The following is a 19,569-nucleotide window of genomic DNA, read 5'->3' as shown; positions in this document are numbered from 1 at the left end:
TTCAGTTAGCTCCATGTCTTTGTCACCAAACATTATCTGCTTAGTGCTCTTCCGTCTATAGCCATTGAGTCTTGCTTTTTTCACTGGCCAGCATTGTTCAACAACAAGAGGTGGGGCTTTTTCTGCATGCTTCCTCCTAAAAAATAAAGCATTTGACTTGGTTAGATACTAGAACAAGTAGCAAAATCAAAAACTTGCAAAAACAGTAACATAAACATACTTTGGTCTCTGAGGAGTGTAGATGCACTTGGATGAACCAACTCTGTGCCCAAGTACCTCACACAACTTGCACCTATTTTTGTTACCTTTTTGAGCCCTTTTGGGCTTATCATTCTTTTCCTTTTCCTTTTTCCCCTTCTTACTACAACCACCTTTCTCAAACCAAGCTTTGAATCTGCTCTGTTTAGGCCTCCCAGCCTTTCTTCTAGTGACAGGGGGACACAATGTAAATTCTATTTCCACCTCAGGCCACTGAGATTGGTCAGTCAGTGCAGGAATAGGACTTGCATATGCAGCTTTGAATTTTTGTACTGAATAACACTCATGCAAATATGGGTGCATATTTAACCTGGGTTTAGATGCCAAAAAAAGTATGGAATGCTCACATGGTTTTCCAGTGTGTTGCCACTCTTGGCAAGTGCACTCATGCAACTCAGTATTTACCACATGCCTCTTGCCACTCTTTGTATCTCTAACTTCAGCACCCCACAAGGAAGATTTCTCAACAGATAGATGTGAAAGATTTCTACTCCTGTTGACCACCTGTTGTACCACTGCTGGAAGCTTGTTCCCTTCCAAAATATTAGCAATTTTTCCTCTCAACTCCCACAAACGCATGATCATGATCCTTATTTGGTCCACCATGTCATGCACAGGCAAGTCTTTCAAATCCTTCACTTTGTTGTTAAAACTTGCTGCCAAGTTGTTATTGATATGATCACATTTTATGGCAGTATTAAAACCTGATCTATACCACAACAGAGAATGGTGGGTGTTCAACCATGAAGCAAATTCATTATCACTACATGATACCAATATCTTACCAAGGTGATAGGAATGTGTCTGTCTAGTGTAGGATCTTGCTGCTGGCCACATGCGCCCAAATTCATCTCCTCTGAATTTTTTTATCAGATTCATCCACATATGTCCAAAGCACTCCCTCTGCTCAGCATGGGGGAAAACATTTTTTACTACATTTTCCAACCCTTTACATGCATCTGTGTGGATGGCCAAAGGAGAAACTGGCCCTATGCATCTTTTCAGTTGCATCATGAACCATATCCATGATGCCTCTGTCTCTGATTGAAACATTCCTATTGCAATTGGGAACATGCAGTTGTGTCCATCTAGAGCATTGCATGCAGCCAACTGACCATTCCACTTTCCAGTCAAAAATGATGAGTCTATGCTCAAATATGGACGACAACCTGCTTTGAATCCATCTATGCAAGGCTTCAAACACATAAAAAAATTGTTGAATAAAACCTTTCCATCCTCTATTACCTCTGTATCTATTTCCACCACACTCCCAGGTGACCTCTTCTCCACCTCTGCTTTAAAACTATACAATATCCTAAATGTATTTGCCCAGTCACCATACAATGATTTCATGGCCCTTTGTTTTGCTTTCCACACTGTGGTATATTGCAGCTGGATGGGGTACAGCTTCTCCAAGTCAACTTTAAGCCTCTTTGCAGTAGTGTTTGGAGTCTTGGCTAAAATAGGAGTAATCTTCTCTGTAACCCAAAGCTGTGATGTCATCTTTGGAACTCTCTGTGAAGTGGTCATACATGTATGCTGGTGTGGTATTTGATTTACCCTTACTGTACTTCCATCAGGTTGTAGTCTAGCAGACAAGTACCATTTGCAAGGATTGCCACCACCATCATAACCTTTGCACCGAGCATAAAATTTCTTTCGATCAGTCCACATAGTCTTGGCATCAAACTCTTTTTTCACTGCATAGGTCCTGAAAGACATCCTAAACTCCTTCATGCTTGGCCACAACTTTCCCACCTCAATAACTGGGTTCTCTTTGTCATACAAACAAACCAGCTCATTATCATCTGCATCATCCACATCATCTGCAGCCTCTCTCATCAGCTGTTCTTCATCCTCATTTGCATTTCTAGGGCCTGTGTTACCTTCAGCAGGCAAAGAACTGTCATCCTTCTCCTTATCTTTGTCATCAACTTGAATGCCAAAAATTTCGGCCATATCAATGTCAGATATTGGTGTAATGACCAAATCTGTTTTTTCATTAAACTCTACTACATTCCAGTCAACAACAATCTTCCTAGCACCATGGGTTCCCTCCTCTCCATCTGCATCCATCCCTGTATCTTCAGCTACTACAGTCGGTTCAGTCAACAATGCCAACATCTTCTTTTGTGAAACCCACTCATCATCTTCCATCTGTGCAGCCCTCTTTGATTGCACATAACCAACTCTGGAATGAGTTTGCAGATCAATTAGCTCTGCATAAAATGTTACTTGTTTGCTTGCCCACCCTTCTTGCTGATCAATTTCAGCAACCATGGATTCTCCATCTTCAATTCTCACATATTCACCATTATAGTTATCGAAATGTTGCAGAGATACCTCTTGTTCTGGACCCCAAACAATACTCTCCCCAATTCTCTCCACCAAATTGCCCACGGCCTTCTCCTTCATGCTCTCCAATTCCTGGGGATCAACATCTGCAAATTCGACATCCAACCTCACGGTGGTATCTCTATCAATGTCTTGGACACTGCCATCACTGAGCTTGGCTTTACAGGGAAAAAATTCCACTATAATTGCGAATGTGGTGGTAGAACCTGAACCTCCCCTGTTTTGTCAATGGCAGGCAGCGGCGGCAGTCACTACTAAATCGAGTTCGATTCTAAATCGCCAAGAAAAGAGGGTGGCGTTACCGATTTGAAGCACTGTCTCCTCGCTCCATCTCATCCAGCCCTCGCTCCATCTCCTATCCAATCGAGATTCTAAAACGCCAAGAAACAGGGGCAGCATGAGGCCACAGATTTATCCAAAATTCAGTGGAATGGGAGTAGTGTTTGGAAAATACTCACTCGCAATAGCCGCTGCAGAGATAGGCGCTCCACCACCGGGCTGCGGAGAAGAAACAACCCCCGGATCCAATGGAGCCCGATTCTAAATCGCCAAGAAACAGAGGGCAGCATGAGGCCACAGATCCCCCAAAATTCTGGGGAGTGGGACTAGGGTTTCGGGCTCACCTCGCAATAGCTCTGCCGCTGCCGAAAAATGCGCTCCACCATCGTGGAGAAGAAACCGCTGCCGGAGAAGATGCTTACGGCGGCGCCGCTCGCCCAGTCCAGCACGGGCGAGTCGAGCAGGTCACCCAGTCCCAGGTCGAGTCGTGGACGGTTGACTCTTGTCTATGTGGCCATAGGTGGACCCCACCAGTCAGAGCACATAACCCCCAGTGTCCTAACCAAACCTCAGCCTAACTAACAGCCAACTAGCCGCGTAAATGGTGTGTCGCATGGGAGCTATTTTTTCCAACGCAGATGTCGCATGAGAGCTATTACAGCCAACGACGTCGCATGAGAGACAGTTCACACCAACGACGTCGCATGGGAGCTATTTGCCCGGCCAGGACAGCCACGCGTACGAGCTCACTATTCGCTAAAAGTTAGTCTAGGTTTTTTAGTTTTTAGTTAAACATATGAAATATCATCTGTGTTTTGTAAATTATGTCTGAACTACAATGAATTTGGTCATGTTTGATGACATTCGCTCGGTATGTTCAATTTTTTTTGGAATGGATGCAGGCACGGTTGGATGGTCAGCTCTCACGTCACTATCCACGGACAAATAGTGTCTCCATTTTGGGAGGGCAGCGTTGGAGATGCCATTATGTGCATGCCATGTCGATCCGTGCGCTCGCTGGAAGAAACAACACAAGGATTTTCTTTAGGGGAACAAGTCCAATATACAAGTTCGAAAGATGTTTCCGATCTTCTTGCCGTGGTGAATCAATAATATTTTGTCACTCCCTCCACTCTCTTTTAAAAGGCCACAAACTCAGATTACAGGTACTAAGATAAAATTTAATAACTATTTTGCAAGCTAACTTTTCTTTTAGTTAACTGCGATCATTAATACGCCCATATGCATGCAAGGAAGGAATGGGAAGAAAGTAGCTAATTAAGTGTCATTACGACTACATGCATGCAAGTATTAAACAAGTTGCTAGTATAGAAAACATCATTAATCTTTGCCTCGATTACTGTTGGTGGCCTTATATAGATGCAAAATGTATTTTTGATAGTGGTCTTGTGTAAGAAAACGGAGGGAGTATAACATTGGAGTTAATTGCACCATTTGCCTAGACTGAGCAATGGGGACAAATTCATGTATAAATGGTGCAATTAACTCAATTTCTGAGTCCAAATTCTGTTGCTGAGTTTGCAAAATGGGTTTTAAATGTTATTTCATCACAAACGGCTCACTTCGTTTGGGGTAACTTGGGTGACATGCACAAATATCACTTGGCTCATTGGGGCCTTGTGGCCGTGAAGAAGGTTTTTGGAGGTTTAGATGTCCCTAATATGAAGGATTTTAGTTTTGCTTTGTTGGCTTCTACTTGCTTTCTTGTAAGAGTGGTTGGATAATCCTCAAGTATAAGGGTGAACTTATCTAGTAATATGCATTTCCCATGATTTGAGAACCAAGGTTTATCAAACCAGAAGAATTTTTTCCAGCAAACAAAGTCACTGGTACCTGCACACAAAACACAAAAAGTTTGTCCCCAACACATCAAGAAGGTTGTATAGCTTCTTGTCTTGCTACTTACAAGAATAAATTGCATGGTATGGTAAGAATTGATAGATAGATAAATTAAAGAAATGGTACAGAGAAGTATAATTTTTTTGATAGAGTTTTCAAAAATGGAGAATAGACCCAACGGGGCATAGGTTCACTAGTGGCATCTCTCATTAGCATACCTTGTAGTGTGGTGAACAAATTACAGTTGGGCAACGATTAAACTGCAATCTTTACATTTATGACTATGGTCATTCATTGTAATCTCATATAGGCATTACGTTCGTGATATATAGACCGTTATCCAACTACATATACAACTAATACTCCACCTCAAGACCGCTATATAGCATACATCTCGAAGTATTAAGTTCATGATACACAGAGCATTGGAATAAGTAAGATGACATAATTTAGACAATAAAGTATCAAGCAATATGACAAGAAACCATTGTTTATCCTTGGTGGCAACAATATAATTCAATATAATATGTGTCTTGTCCCTTTCTGTCACTGGGATATACCCATCGAAGATTAGAACCCACTACTATGCATCACTCCCTCGAAGAAATACCCATCAAACTTGGCCAAAGAAGATAGATAGGTCGGAGAGCATACAAAGCTATTCAATTATACAGCAAAAAAACTTCAAAAGATTCAACTAATTTCAATGAACAATCTGATCATAAAGTGCCCAGTTAGGTGTCTTGTGGGGTGTCGTCTTCTGGCGTGTTATATGTAGTGTGGTGCTTTAGTCTAGCTATAGCCGATGTTTACGTTTCAACCAGCATTCCTGGATAAATCAAGCAACCTTTTTTTTCTTTTTTCCTTTTTTGGCACTCGCCTTATATAGTGCATTCCTCCTCCAGAGTGTTACTTATAATACCCCTTTCTAGTCTAAGGATTTGGCAGCTCTCCTACCAACACTAGTTCAATGCTCGTGCATTGCCACGGGCCATAAATGGATCTATCACGAGCCCCTTGACTTTAGCTCCTCGGTCATTGCATTATTGCTTCGCTATGTTGTCACCCTGATCCAAATCTACCTCGTGCTTTCTCCTAGTCTTCCAAACCGCCATAGTCCGTCCCATCATCCCTAACTTATGGACTGACAAATGAATATATCACAAGTTTCTTGGCTTTAACTCTACATTGCCACCCAACTCCAAATTTGCATATGTTTTCTCAAGTAAACCAAATTGCCATAGGCATTCCAATTAATCACTAACTTCGAATGTCTTCCAACATTCGCCATCTACTCCATTCTCAAAGTTCTGACAAATTCACCAATTTCCCCAAACAATTTTGCAATGATATACATAAAAAATCACAAAGTTCCCTCATTTGATTAGCAGTGCATGAGTGATAGTTCCTATCACACGAACCCTCCTAAGCCAGGATTAAAATCACATATACAAATAAAAATTGCCCAATAGTTTCTATTAACCTAATAACTTTTTCTTCTATCACTAATCCTCTAACATAGCCAAATATCACTAATCTTCCTGAGGTTGCATCAGCTCACGGCCTCAGACAAGGTTTTCTCATGAAGCGTTGTCACCTCATTGTTGGCCACCACCTCCGAGGGCAGGTTCTGCTAGTCGAAGCTCGTACAATGTTTGACTCCTCCTTTGATTTCTTGGAAAATGAAATATAGATTAATAATTTGATAGACTAATACCTTCAAGAATATAAGGTGAATCCAGATTACTTGGCCAAACAATAGAGAAGCAATATACTCTGGTAGAGAAAACCGTGAATATGTACCCAATACATAATCTAATGTGCATTTCATGCTTTTCAATATCTACAAGAGGGTTGAACGCAAGAACCCCAAAGTACCATCATGGATCTTCTTCCTGCCACCATATCAATGTGTCAATACAACATTGCTGCAGATGCACACACTGAAAACAGTATGAAATTAGTTATACATCCAATAGTTTGACAAAATGATGCATTCCTTCTGTCGACAGCATGCTTCCAAGCCCATACCAACTGAAAACACAAAAAATATAAGCAAGCAACAACTATTTTAAAACATGCATTGCCATTGCTAACTTTGTGTTTACTGGGTATTCGTCCGATTCTAGCATCTACCAATGACAAGGAGTTATAGCCTTAACACTTTCTTGCTTGAAGTAAGATCATCTATAGCTTGGACTGGAAACAAGCATATTGTGCAAATGAACCCCTCATGTAATTGCCACAGCAACATTCAAGATATAATGATTCTCTCAAAAACATTTGCCTTGGATCTGCACTTTGGTGGAGCAAATTTGGTTCACCACATGCACTATATGTTGTTCTGGAAACCAGCTAATAAAATACAAGCAGGTCTGGACAAAATAACATCTTCCTATAAAGCAGGGTTTTACACATATACTCTACCATATAATCAATGAAACTGAGAGAACAATTACACAATAATCGAAAACCTAAATCACTTATCTCGTCATATGCAGTTGAATTTCCAAAACCATAAATAAAACCAACTCCGCATTGAGCATCAGCTCCAAATCCCATTTGTAAACCTGGGAATTAAGCTCCAATCCATGCACCTATTCAACAATATAAGATTTACAGAGTTGCAGAATTTATAAAGGAGGGGAAAATGTACATGATGCAGAAAAATACAGTCCAATATAGTGCAGATGACATCAGACGTCCAGGTGAATTTCTAAAGGCCTTATCTTACTGCTTGAATTTGAAAAACATTGTCATTAGAGGAATGCAGATTAGCAATGCCTGGATTAGAGCAATCTGGTAGCACACAGGAGAAGTAAAGGAGGCCAAAAAAAGATTTAGGTACGTAGCAAGATTGCGCCCAAATCAATTCCTGAAATATTATAGGTTTTACTTCAAAGACCATGCAAATGTCTTCAACCACCGCCCCTTTGATGGAAAAACAACCAAAAGAATAGACCCAAACATCACATAGAAACAAACACTTACCAAATCTAAAAAATCTAAAGAGCAGGCTTAAACAAGAGGATGGACTATTGTTTGAACGGTACCTCATCCCAAAGCTACTTACCAAATCTAAAAGATCAAAATGTAATATCTTTTATCATCTGCGGTACTATTGTTTGAACGGTACCTCATCCCAAAGCCAACCTCCAGTCCAAAGAATAGCATGTGAAAGTCTAGAAAGCAATATTATATCACGACCGCAAACAATAGCTTCTTCAGCTGAGGGTCAGCATTGGCCGCCGTGTGGTTTAGAGCATCTCCACCTGTTCGGCCCCCCAAGGATGTTTTTCGGGCAAAAATAGCGCCTCTTGTGGCGTCGCCGGCAAAAATTTCGGCTTTGGGGGGGGGGGGGGGGGGGGGGGGGGGGGGGTCCTAGCGGCGACCACAACGGCATCGGCCAAAAACTAATTTAACAAACTCCTCGGCATGAACAACTAGATTAGGTTTTTTAATCTATGTAAATTCGCCTAAAATATGAATGAAATCACCTATATTTCATCCAAATCAACCAAATTTCGTCGACTTTGGGTTTTAAAAATATTTTTTGGCCGATGTCGTTGTGGTCGTCGCTGGGAACCCCCCCCCCCCCCCCCCCCCCCCCTCCCCCCAAGCCGAAATTTTCGCCGGCGATGCCCAAGAGGCACTATTTTCACCCAAAAAAACGCCCCAAATCACCCTGCGATGGTCCCATCGACAACGGCGAACCAGGCGACGGCACCCTCGGGAATCGCGACGCGCCGATGTCGGTGGCCAGCTCGGAGCCCGCGTCATGGTAGAGCAGCGCCTCCGGTTACCTAGGCACGATGTCTTTGCGGATGTGACAGAACGCAGAGGCCGGCGGCTGTTGTGGCGTTAGTAAGCTATTCTTGGCGATGTCGAACGCATTCAGCGCTGGCCCGAGACTATGCCCCGTCGTCGTGACGCTCACCTCCTAGTCTTGTATATGTCCACCAAGCACCTTAGCCCGCGCCTGACATCCATGGTTGCACGAGCATGCAGCTGCAAGTGAGCTGAACATTGAACCGTGTACCATGTACCTGACAGTGCCATCATATTCACAAGATTTCCTGGACTCTGGCGTTGTCCGGGTCAAGAAAAGTGTCTCAGTGGTGCTTGGGGTTTCCGTTGTGGTCCTTTCTGCAAAGTTCCCAGGACAGCACACCTCTCCCGTTGTTCATAGCTAGTCGACGTGAGTGTCAGGTAATGTAACCACACCTTAAAAAAGAGAAGAAAAAGATTAGCGATGCATCAACCATCGGGACTCCGTGCCTCTTGGAGAGGGCCAACAGCAGCATATGTAGATAACCTGGCAGTCAGATCGCCCATAATAAACAACGATAAATACGACACATTGTAGCATTGTACATTCAGACACGCATGGGCGGGGGCTAAATTAGCTAACGGCAGCGTGCTCGCCTCCAGGCGAGCACGCGTTTATTCGAGCAATAGGTTGTGGGCGAGTATGTGTGCATGTACAAGTGACCGGCCACGGACGGCGGTGGTCGATCTACAGCCTCAGTATGGCCGCGCCGCTCGACGGCTTCGACGCGAACACATACAGGCCAAGGTCGCTCTGCTTGATCACTCCCCTGTCGATCCTTGATTTGTAGTACTTCCCCTGCAAAGAGAGGGAAAACAATCCGTTTTTAGTTGCCAACGACTGATACTCTTATTTTTTACCGCCGTCCCCTTGTTACAGGTTGAGGGTCGGTTAAAAGGGAAAGCATTGTGCATTCGCTGCTAGTTTGGATGATGTCGCTGGTTCTAGGTGAGCTGAGGGTTCCAGCGTATACCTTCAAATTGAGGATGAACTGTGGGACGATGCCCTCCTTGACTAGGGCGACTGCGCAGCCGCCCCACCCGGCTCCTGTGAGCCGCGCTCCGAGTGCCCCATTGTCCCGGCACACTTTTACAAGCTCTTCCAACTCGGGACAGCTAATGCAGAGGAATACATCAGTATGCTCATTAATTAATTGTTAAAAAAAAGTTGTTTCATAACACATGAGTGTTTGGATTTTAATAAATGACAGAGTACACCAAACACATACCTGCATTCATATAGCACACTGCAGCTATGATGGCTATCGTTCATTAGATCACCGAGCTTCTTAAGCATACCTTCATCGCTGCAAGCAAGTAATGGTCAGCGCCGTATCACGGAGTTTAGAAGGAAAATGCTGAGTATAACAGGTCAAACAAACTTTATCCAGGTCATCTATGATGAGAGTATATGCAGAGAATAATACATGGTGACTGAAGTTGAGGTTAATCAACTCACCTGAGTTTGGATAATACAGTATCCCTAAACGCATACACCCGCCTTGCTTCAGAGTACACATGAGAGGCACGCTGAAATTACGCACATGTTCGGAAAGTAGACTCAATACTTAGCATCATACAATGAAGAAAAAATCTCAATCTTAAGTTAAGGCTCAAGTTAAAGTAAACTAAAGTGTGCTAGACTCGTGAAGTGTGTGCATTATAGGTGGAAGTCAAAGACCAGTTGTGCTGACATGGAATGGCGCCAAAATAGAGTGTCAGGGGAGAGGGAAGTTTCTGAGTCTTCAAATTAGTTTGTTATAAACTAAGTAGAGTGCGATATGCATCTTCATGGATGCACGTAAGAAAAACAGAACAATGAAGTTGAATTCACCTGAAATAACTTGAAATGCTTTGCAGCTCTCAAAACATCCAAGGAAGTTTGAGAGCTCTGGAAGACAGTTGCTAGGCTTTGACCTGTAATTTTCTCTATTTCCTCCAACGTATATGGCTCCTCATGCAATAGCTTCTGCAGAGTTGCACGCTGATCAGAGAAGTGCAAAGTAAAAACAAAACATGAGAAATATTTACTGTTGCAAAAGCAGCACTTCTTTTCCCGGATAATATGTATAGCTAGGCATAATGAAATTCTTATCCTTAGTACCAAATACCAATGTTTATTTCTAAACAAGAAAAAGTATATGGCAGAGAGGCTCTGTTGCAACAAAAGCAGTTCTCGAAGCATACTTCAAAGATCCAAATTTCACCATTAGGCAGCACTAATGGCAACCCAGGCAAGTGCTGACATCTCTAACTAGGAACGATTAAGATAACTTCAAGATCAGAGATGGTTTGCTCAGGCTTCCAGAAGGAACTTTTTAACAGCAAATCTCCAGCATTTGCCTCAGCCAATTTTGACAGAAATTAGATTCTGCTCGTATGTTAGAATTTAGAATTTTTTGCTTATATGTTAGCTGACATATAACTCAAAAAGGAAAATAGTTGCGACCACAAGGACATCAAGAACTTCACTGAAATTTTAATTAGCTGAACCACATATAGGTTGCTGTAAATTGGCAGGATAAGGTAAACACCCAAGGACACCAGGAATATGGGAATCATATCCAGTTTTTAGTTCGAGTATCACGCTATCATCACTTCATATGTTTGTCTGTATTCTTTTTGTGTTTCAAGTTCACGCAGCTAGGTGCGGCTAAAACAAAAGAAACTATGCAAAAATAATAATTTACTCCACTAGGTTTAGGGGATCGGCTAGGTGCGGCCACCTATATAGGAGGATAATTTTCCTCCACTACGTTTACTCGGCCGGATACTCCACTAACTTTTAGGGGATCGGTTAGAGTTGCCCTTAGCTGGTTACACTACTGATGCATGCTATCACCTTAACATATTGTAGCTATACTAGCATTTTATGAAAATTGTGAGTCACAGTTATCTATATTATGTCCCGACGTATACAAATGTATCTATCTGCCGCAAGCCTGCAACATAAGGATGAACAGAGAAAATTAAAGAAGCACACATTCTTTGTATGCAAAAGCACATCCTCCTTGGCCATATCCTAAATTTTAGTAAGGTTATGTACCTTCACAGCAACTCCAGGATCAGAAGAACCTTCTTTGCCAGCAAAGGAGACGCATAGTCCCTCAACATCAGAGAGGGTCGTAACAGATGTGACGGCTTTTTTTGTATCCATCCCTAGTTTGATGGCGAGAACAATCTGTAAAAATGCAAACAGAAAAATATTACCTTGATAGATAACAAATGAAGATGTATATCTCCAGTTTCTTTTCCACAGTTCACAACGAAAACTGAAAACAGCGAAACACATTCTCTAGATAAAACTACATATGTTGTTTCAGAATTGCTTGCGGGGATACAGTGGCAACGCATTTGGGACCTTCCATATTTTTAAGACATTCAATTCAAAACAAGAAATGAAATATAGCTGTCTAGCAATAAGGTGCAATAGAATAAGTTGTGCAATCTTTTTTTTATATGTTAATTTTGAAAAGAAGAATCTCTTACCGCTGCCAAGCGACACTCTACAACGCGGTTGTTGTAGTTTGTAGCAGCTGTCTCTGCTTTCTTGGACTCTGCCAGACAGTGGGCAATCACAAATGTACCACCAGAAGGTAGTTGCACATCTGTTGCTTTAATTGGATTGAAATCTATCAACTCAGCAAATCCAGGTTTGGCCATGATAGATATAGCCTGGAAAAATATAGTGACATAAATTAACTCAAAAAAACAATATAACGTGGTCTAAAAGCATCTTAAACAGTGTGAGTAGTGCATGAAGTGACATATCAAGTTTTGCATCCTTTATTGAACACATATCTTCCTCCAATGAATAATATCGAGGGTGGGTCATATTGTTTTTAGCATGTAAGAATGATACACAAAAAGGATCTTGGAACACAAAGCTAAAATTTCTGATTCTGCAAAGAATAAGGCATAGCAAACATGGTAACCTGCTGCCAGGATTCCTCTATGGTGTCCCAGGTACAACATATTTACTGAATGTAAAAAATATTTACTGGAGGAAATCAGCTATACATACTATCCTGCCCGCAAGTTAGTTTCAAACAAGTCTTTTTATCTTACCACTACTTTGACTTCACTTAAATGACATGAATTAAGCAGAAAAATAAAATATGATTTGTCCATAAGCAGTATGGTGTCAATTACCTGATCCATGCCCCCTGACTGTGTCCCAATATGGCGCTCAGATTTACAAGTAAATTGGGCAACTTCTTTCTGCATGATTTGAATAGAACAATCAGAAATACGAAACAATCATAGGAAGCTTGTTTGTGAACACAAAAAAAATTGGATACATGTTTTTGGAAACACCTAGTTACTGTTCCATATGAAATCATATCAATAACAGCAATACTGCAACAATTCAGCACCACCAAAATCATTTTTATCTCCACACTTTGTACTAGTCAAATACAAAAGTTATTATATTATTGTGAAAAGGGCATCACCACTACCTCAGCACATGTATATGTTCTTTCATAAGATAAACATAACATATCCAGTTGACACAAAAAAAAGATGCACTAGCTCAGGGTCAAATTTTGCAATTAGCACATCAAGTTTCCAGAACCTGACAAGTTGATCACTTATGCATCCTTATATTATACTCCCTCTATAAACTAACATAAGATCATTTAGATCACTATTTAGTGATCTAAATGCTCTTATATTAGTTTACAGAGGGATATGGTGATTTGGTTTATTGTGGCAATTATTCGAGAACAGTTCCTCCTTGAAGCCTCCAATCAAAAGCTTCATCCATGAAAGGTTCACCTTTGATTAATGGGTGCACAGCAATTACAGTAATGTTTGATTTGTGGTAAGGAATACCTTTGGGAAGTTTTTACCAAGAATTCCCATGATAGCAATTGTTGCCGAACAGACAAATGCTGCTGAGCTTGAAAGTCCAGATCCTAAATAAGAGCAACACAGAGACATTACAAACTTTGGTACACATGATATCATTCAAGGTGACCATAAAAAATTAAATTCCTCCATAATACCTTGAGGGACTGTGCCATCAACTACGACATCAAGAGCAACAGGTTCACCCATATCTATCCCTTTAGACCTAGCATATTCATACACTCCCTTGTATCTGCAGACAGAGGATTAAGCAATCAAGCGAAAGAAATAAACAGAGCAATGACTTTACCAGTAAGTAGCTAAACATACCCACACATAAAGTAGTGGCCCCATTTGTGGTTCTTGATGTCAATTTCCTGCACAACAATTTTTTTAGCAATCAATGACCGAAACAAAGGTGACATGCAGAAAGAATCATGTAAGTGAGGCTGATGACAGATAGCAACATGGACAAAAGCAAATCCTGTGCCACCGCAAGGCAAGTGATGGTGCTATGAGTATCTATCCCAAATGATTCCGAAAAGAACAGAAAAAGGGCACGCTTGTTTTGTTTTGATTCCCGAGCACGACAGACTTATTTTATTTATCGGCAATTGTTCTGAATCAACAAACTCCGGTTGCATTCGCTGCATCGGGCATCTATTTACTGCACACTTAGGATTGTTCTGCATTCCAATTTGAATGACCCATCCAAATTTGACCATGCCTCCAGTGTTGTGACCAAAATTGGTAGGGCAAAGTAATCGTTTCCAGCATCCCCTTGCCAGTGCTCGAGGTTTCTGGAGCTCCCACGGCCCTCCATTGCACATCCGAGAGAGGGCAACGGCATATGTTGCACAAGCAGGAGGCCCAACACGCACTTTCAAAAAAAAAAGAAAAAAAAAAGAAAAAGGAGGCTCCACACGCTAGTGAGCCAACAGGGGTTAGGAATCACAAACACAAATTAGTGACTTCACGGGCAGGGCACGGAACTGGTCCATGCCACGCATCACGGGCTTTCTGTTATCCAAAATATCATGATAATGCAACCGCCCGCCGCACCACAAGTTAGGAACGAGATTCGCGTGCCCTACCTCCCCAGCAGAACAAAGTAATTTTATTACGATAATAAAAAATTCGGCGCACGGCTGGAATCCTGAACCGAAAACTCCGCTTTATCTGTTTTCGGCGGATTGGATAGCAACCCACCCCCTTCAATCACGGCGTTGCGTGAAGGGGAATATTCCGGAATCCGATCTCAGAGCAGAGCAGAGCATGGCGGAGCGGAGCAGAGGATTGACTTGTTATTAGTACCTTGTCGGGGTCGGCGGGGTAGACGCAGGTGGCGTACTTGTCGTCGACATTGGCGACGCGGACGAGGCCGCCGTCGGCCCTGCGGATGGCGACGATCATGTCCTGGCGGATGGCCATGGGCAGCACCGAGTAGCCCTCGTAGTCGATGTGCTCCCCGATGAGATTCACCCTCCCTGCACGCACGCATCAGTCAGCCAATCAACCACTCCCAAATCGCCGGCGCCGCCACGCTAACCAGCCAAACAACCGACGGACGCACCTGGGGAGCGGGCGAAGAGGGCGGGGCCGGCGGCGTAGAGGGCGCGGAAGCGGTCGGCGAGGCGGGCGAAGCGGAGGCGCGCCTCGTCGAGCGCCGACCCCGCGCCGTACACCGGCTCCAGCGAAGCCAGCGCCGGGACCAGCTCCTCGCCGTCTACAGCGGCGTCGACGTCGCCGGCGGGAACCACCTTGGCCTCCTTGGTCGCCATCGCCGCTATCTCTCTCTGTCTCTCTCGGGTGGTTCGAGAAGGAAGAAGTTTGGACTCTCCCCTGCTCTGTCTGCGGTTTGACCCCCGAAGCAAGTTGCAACCGTGACAGGCGGCGATCTGTTCCGGGATAGCGGTTCGGGCCGCGTATATAGCGGCGTGGCGCCACGTGGGCGTAACGGACTTGTGGATGTGGATGGGTTTTATCCCATCCTTTTTCTTTTCTTTTCTCTCCAGAGGTATCCATCCAAGGGGGGAGGAAAAGGAGAGGGGATGCTTATCCCGTTCCACGGGATTTTGTTTGCTGACTTGTCGCAGTTGGGTTGACACTAGACAACGACCGCGCAATCAGGTAGTAGCAGTATACGTGGAAGGTGCTTTCAAAAAAAAAAGTATACGTTGAAGGTGATTGTGATTGACCCAAAAAAGGGTTTTAATCCACATTTTTTTTCAACAAAGAGAATATATTAATATCAAGGAGGTACATCCACATGTGCTCTTTGGCAGCAATGACTAGTTTGATTGTGGTGGCTAAATTGTGTGTTCACAGGTTTTATTTACTCCCTTCGCTCACCAAAGTCACGGATTCTTCTTTAGCGTGGAGGCCTGTGTATGTATTGTGGGCGCTTGTTGTGTCATTAGTGGCGAAGCTAGATAGAAACCAAAGTCACAGAATCACCATTTTATTTACTCTCTTCGCTCACCAAAGTCACAAAAATCGGTGCGCGGCTGGAATCCTGCCGAATTGTGTGATCACTGATTTTATTTACTCATTTCGCTTACCAAAGTCATAAAATCACCTTCTCTTAGAGGTGCCACACAGTGGCGAAGCTAGATAGAGATCACTTGGGCGGAGGGGGGGGGGGGGGGGGTTGGTAAACGCAAAGAATGAAGAGTTGGGAGGCCAAAGGCTATTTTTTCCTAATCTAAGCCCTTCAGAAAAAATCTTCAGGGATCTCCCCAAGCCTTGGGAAGGAGGGAGAGAGAATTTGTGGCCGGCAGATGCAAGGCCACTTGCGCGTGCTTTTTCTGTTGGCTTCTGATTTTTAATCTTTCGTATATTTTAAACCAAAAAAATTTAAATCAAACTATATTTCCATTTATGTGTTTCTCGTGACGAGGGCTTACATATGAGATCCATTATGACGAGTTTTTGAAATTTTGTCAAGTTTCAACTTTTGAAACTTAGTACGAGGGACCGACAAAAGCACAAAGTTTTAGTACTAGTGGCCAACAAAACGTAATCTTAAAATTTCAATTTTGAAACTTGATACGAGCGACTGACAAAATCCTAAGTTTCAGATGCAATGTCATAAGTTTCAAAAATTAAAACATAAAACTATCTATTGTGCCCTTGTCCGGGATTGAGCTACTTTGTGGATCGCGTGGCAATCGAGGTGGCCGCGCAGGCCGCACCTGCGTGCCCCTATGAATTTTGAGGGAAAAGTATAATGTCATTCCTAAAAGAGGAAGTTATGATCCGACGAGAAGAGTTTTCCCTAGTTTTAACGCATAAAGGTCACGTTTTATGAAAGTTAGGCAGGGTTGTTCGACTCGTCACGTAGGGCAGATAGTGAGAACAAATGCATTATCTTGGATTTATTTCAGGATTTTCGATGATGTACGTAGGGTCCATATGTAACACATATGGATGAGTCACTCGCGCGTGTATATATGAGCGCCTACATTAGTACCGTGTTTAAAAAATTGTTAATCAGTTTTGCTAAGTCTCAGTCGACTGCGACTTTGTTATGTCTCAGTTTTTTTTGAAACAAGGCAAAAAACTTGCCATATCATTGATTAAGAAGAAGGTTTCGACACAAGTCGTAAAACGGCAGGAACAAAGGAGAGACTACTCTCGCGACATAAGCTTACTCAAGTGGCTCGCTCCAGCCAACGACCAAAGGCGGGCCTCCTCTTTGATCTTCGCGACAATGACAGTGGTCGGGGTGGCCGTGTTGCGGAAGACTCTCGCATTTCGCTCCTTCCAAATTTCCCACGAGACAAGCATCATAACGGAGGCAATGGCTTTCTTGATGTGGCCTCCGGAGTTGATCGTCTTGAGCCACCAATCCTGGACAGAGATCTCCTGACGCCAAGCCGTCGTTGATTGGCCATGAATGCCAAGCCAAGCGATGATTTCGTTCCAAACTCGGGCACTATATCTGCACTGGAAGAGGATGTGAGGAGCTGACTCCTGAACCTGCTTGCAAAGGGGGCAGAAGCCGCAATTCGGCCATCCCCACCGTTGCAACCGATCGACCGTCCACACACGATTTTGGATGATCAACCAAGAAAAAAATTTGTATTTCGGCGGAGCCCAAGTCTTCCATATCGTGGTAGAGGTCGGGCTGAGAACTTGTCCTGCAAACTGCGCCATGTAAGCAGTGGCCGCCGAATATTCATTGGTGGAGGTGAATTTCCAATGTATGGTGTCCTCTCTATCCAGGTTGAGGGTAACATCCTGAAGCATTCCCCAAAGGTTGGCGAACTCCTGGATATGGGCCAAAGAGAGGCCCTGAGAAGCGTCGATCTGACTGACCCAGAAGTGGTAATCCAGCGCTTTGCTGACCGAACACGCCTTCCTCTTAGATATCTCAAAGATCTTGGGCGCGACGTCTTTTGGTCTGAGGCCATTAAGCCATGACGATTCCTAGAATTTTGCCTTTTTACCATCACCAATGGTCACACTCGTGAATGTCGCAAAGAGATCTCTGTCAGCATTGCTACAGGGTGTCTCCATTCCAGCCCAAGTTTTGGGGGGGTCAGCCCACTCGAACCAAAGCTAGCAGAGTCGAAGGGCGGTGGCAAAATTTTGGAGGTTTAGCACACCCAGGCCGCCGAAAATCTTGGGTTTGCAGACAAGGTTCCAGTTAACCTTACATTTGCCTCTAGACACCTTGTCGCAGCCTGCCCAAAGATAGGCACGTCTTAGGCTATCGATTTTCTTCCGCACCTCAATCGGGATATCAAGGGGGGTTAGATGATAGATTGCTATGGCCGTGAGAACCGCTTTTACCAAAATGATGCGCCCAGGGGCCGCCACGTGCATGGCCGACCAAGGTGGGAGCTTGCCCGCAATCTTGTCCTCGAGGTATTAGAAATGGATGCGTTTTAGCCTCGTGACCGACAGAGGAAGACCAAGGTACCGCATAGGGAAAGAGGTCCGGACGGCAGGGAAAGCCTGGAGGATGCCAGCGAGGTCGAGATTGGCACACCGAATGGGCGCAACCAAACTTTTGTTGCAATTGGTAACAAGTCCGGTGACCTCACAAAATGAGTTCAGCGTCGAGGCTAGAAACTGGATGTCCTCTTTGATAGGTGCAACGAAGATGGCAGCATCATCGGCATACAGGGATGCCTGAATCTGATTTCCACGCAGTGGGTGGAGGTTGCCTTGCTCGGTGGCCTTTGCGAGAATGCGGTGGAGAGGGTCGATGGCGAGGACAAAGAGCAAGGGGCATAAAGGATCTCCCTGCCGAAGCCCACGACCATGCTTGATAGGATCACCCGCAATACCATTAAGGAGCACCCTGGAAGAGGCCGTGGAAAGAAGCGCTGAAATCCAGTCACAGAAATGACTTGGGAAATGATGGTGCCGCAATAAGTCCATGAGGTAGTCCCATCGGACCGAGTCGAAGGCTTTTTTGATGTCAAGCTTGAATAACAGGGTTGGAGATTTGGTACGGTGAAATCGACGGGCCAAGCTGCGGACATACATGAAGTTATCATGAATACTTCTTTTCTTAATAAAAGCACTCTGCATGTTGGAAACCAGCTCGGGCATGTGAGGGGCCAGTCGAGTGGCCATCATTTTCGCGATAATCTTAGCAACTGCATGAATCAAACTTATTGGTCGGAAGTCAGAGATGTCCTCCGCTCCATCCTTTTTAGGGATGAGAGCAATGTTGGCTGAGTTGATCCAGTGAAGATTGTTGACATGGAGATTGGAGAAACTGTTGACAACAAGCATGATGTCAGGTTTAATGATGTCCCAACACTCCTTGAACAAGACTCCCGTGAAACCGTCAGGGCTCGGAGCTTTGTCCCCTGGAAGTTCGTTGATCGCAGCCCGGACCTCCTCCTCGGTGAAAAGGGCACCCAGGTCGGAGAGGTCACAAGTCGACGACGGGATGCAGCCCCAATTGAAGTCCTTGGAGCGCGGGAGGCCCTTCCCAATGGCTTTTGAAAAGTGGCTCTGGATGATGTCCTTTTTGTGATCATGACTGGTGACCCAACCGTTGTTGTGCTTAAGGCGGTGGATGAAGTTTTTCCTTCGTCGGTGGTTGATGCGGATGTGAAAGAAACGGGTATTCGCATCCCCCTCTTTGAACAGCTTAACTCTCGAACATTGTCTTTT

General features: G+C 43.9%; 1 protein-coding gene across 2 annotated transcripts; it reads right to left on the bottom strand.

Annotated features, from left to right (window-relative positions):
* Positions 1 to 9,057: 9,057 nt before the first annotated feature.
* On the bottom strand, positions 9,058 to 15,337 carry GALK (Mevalonate/galactokinase family protein). 2 transcript variants are annotated; one of them, XM_048716703.2, is made up of 13 exons: positions 15,005 to 15,337; positions 14,746 to 14,918; positions 13,762 to 13,808; positions 13,590 to 13,684; positions 13,417 to 13,499; positions 12,733 to 12,801; positions 12,070 to 12,255; positions 11,627 to 11,761; positions 10,415 to 10,564; positions 10,040 to 10,110; positions 9,810 to 9,887; positions 9,555 to 9,696; positions 9,058 to 9,379 (listed from the first exon to the last, which is right to left on the bottom strand). In XM_048716703.2, exons 1-13 carry the CDS (start codon positions 15,210 to 15,212, stop codon positions 9,269 to 9,271), a joined length of 1,548 nt encoding a protein of 515 aa, XP_048572660.2. In that variant the 5' UTR covers positions 15,213 to 15,337; the 3' UTR covers positions 9,058 to 9,268. The 2 variants fall into 2 exon arrangements, with proteins under 2 accessions (XP_048572660.2, XP_048572661.2); XM_048716704.2 differs by having other exon boundaries at positions 10,415 to 10,549; positions 15,005 to 15,336.
* Positions 15,338 to 19,569: the final 4,232 nt, after the last annotated feature.

This window comes from Triticum urartu, chromosome 4A (assembly GCF_056163025.1).
Source record: "Triticum urartu cultivar PI428250 chromosome 4A, HENAU_Tu73, whole genome shotgun sequence".
In the NCBI taxonomy this organism is placed as follows: Eukaryota; Viridiplantae; Streptophyta; class Magnoliopsida; order Poales; family Poaceae; genus Triticum; species Triticum urartu.
This window is presented reverse-complemented; position numbering and strand designations above follow the sequence as displayed.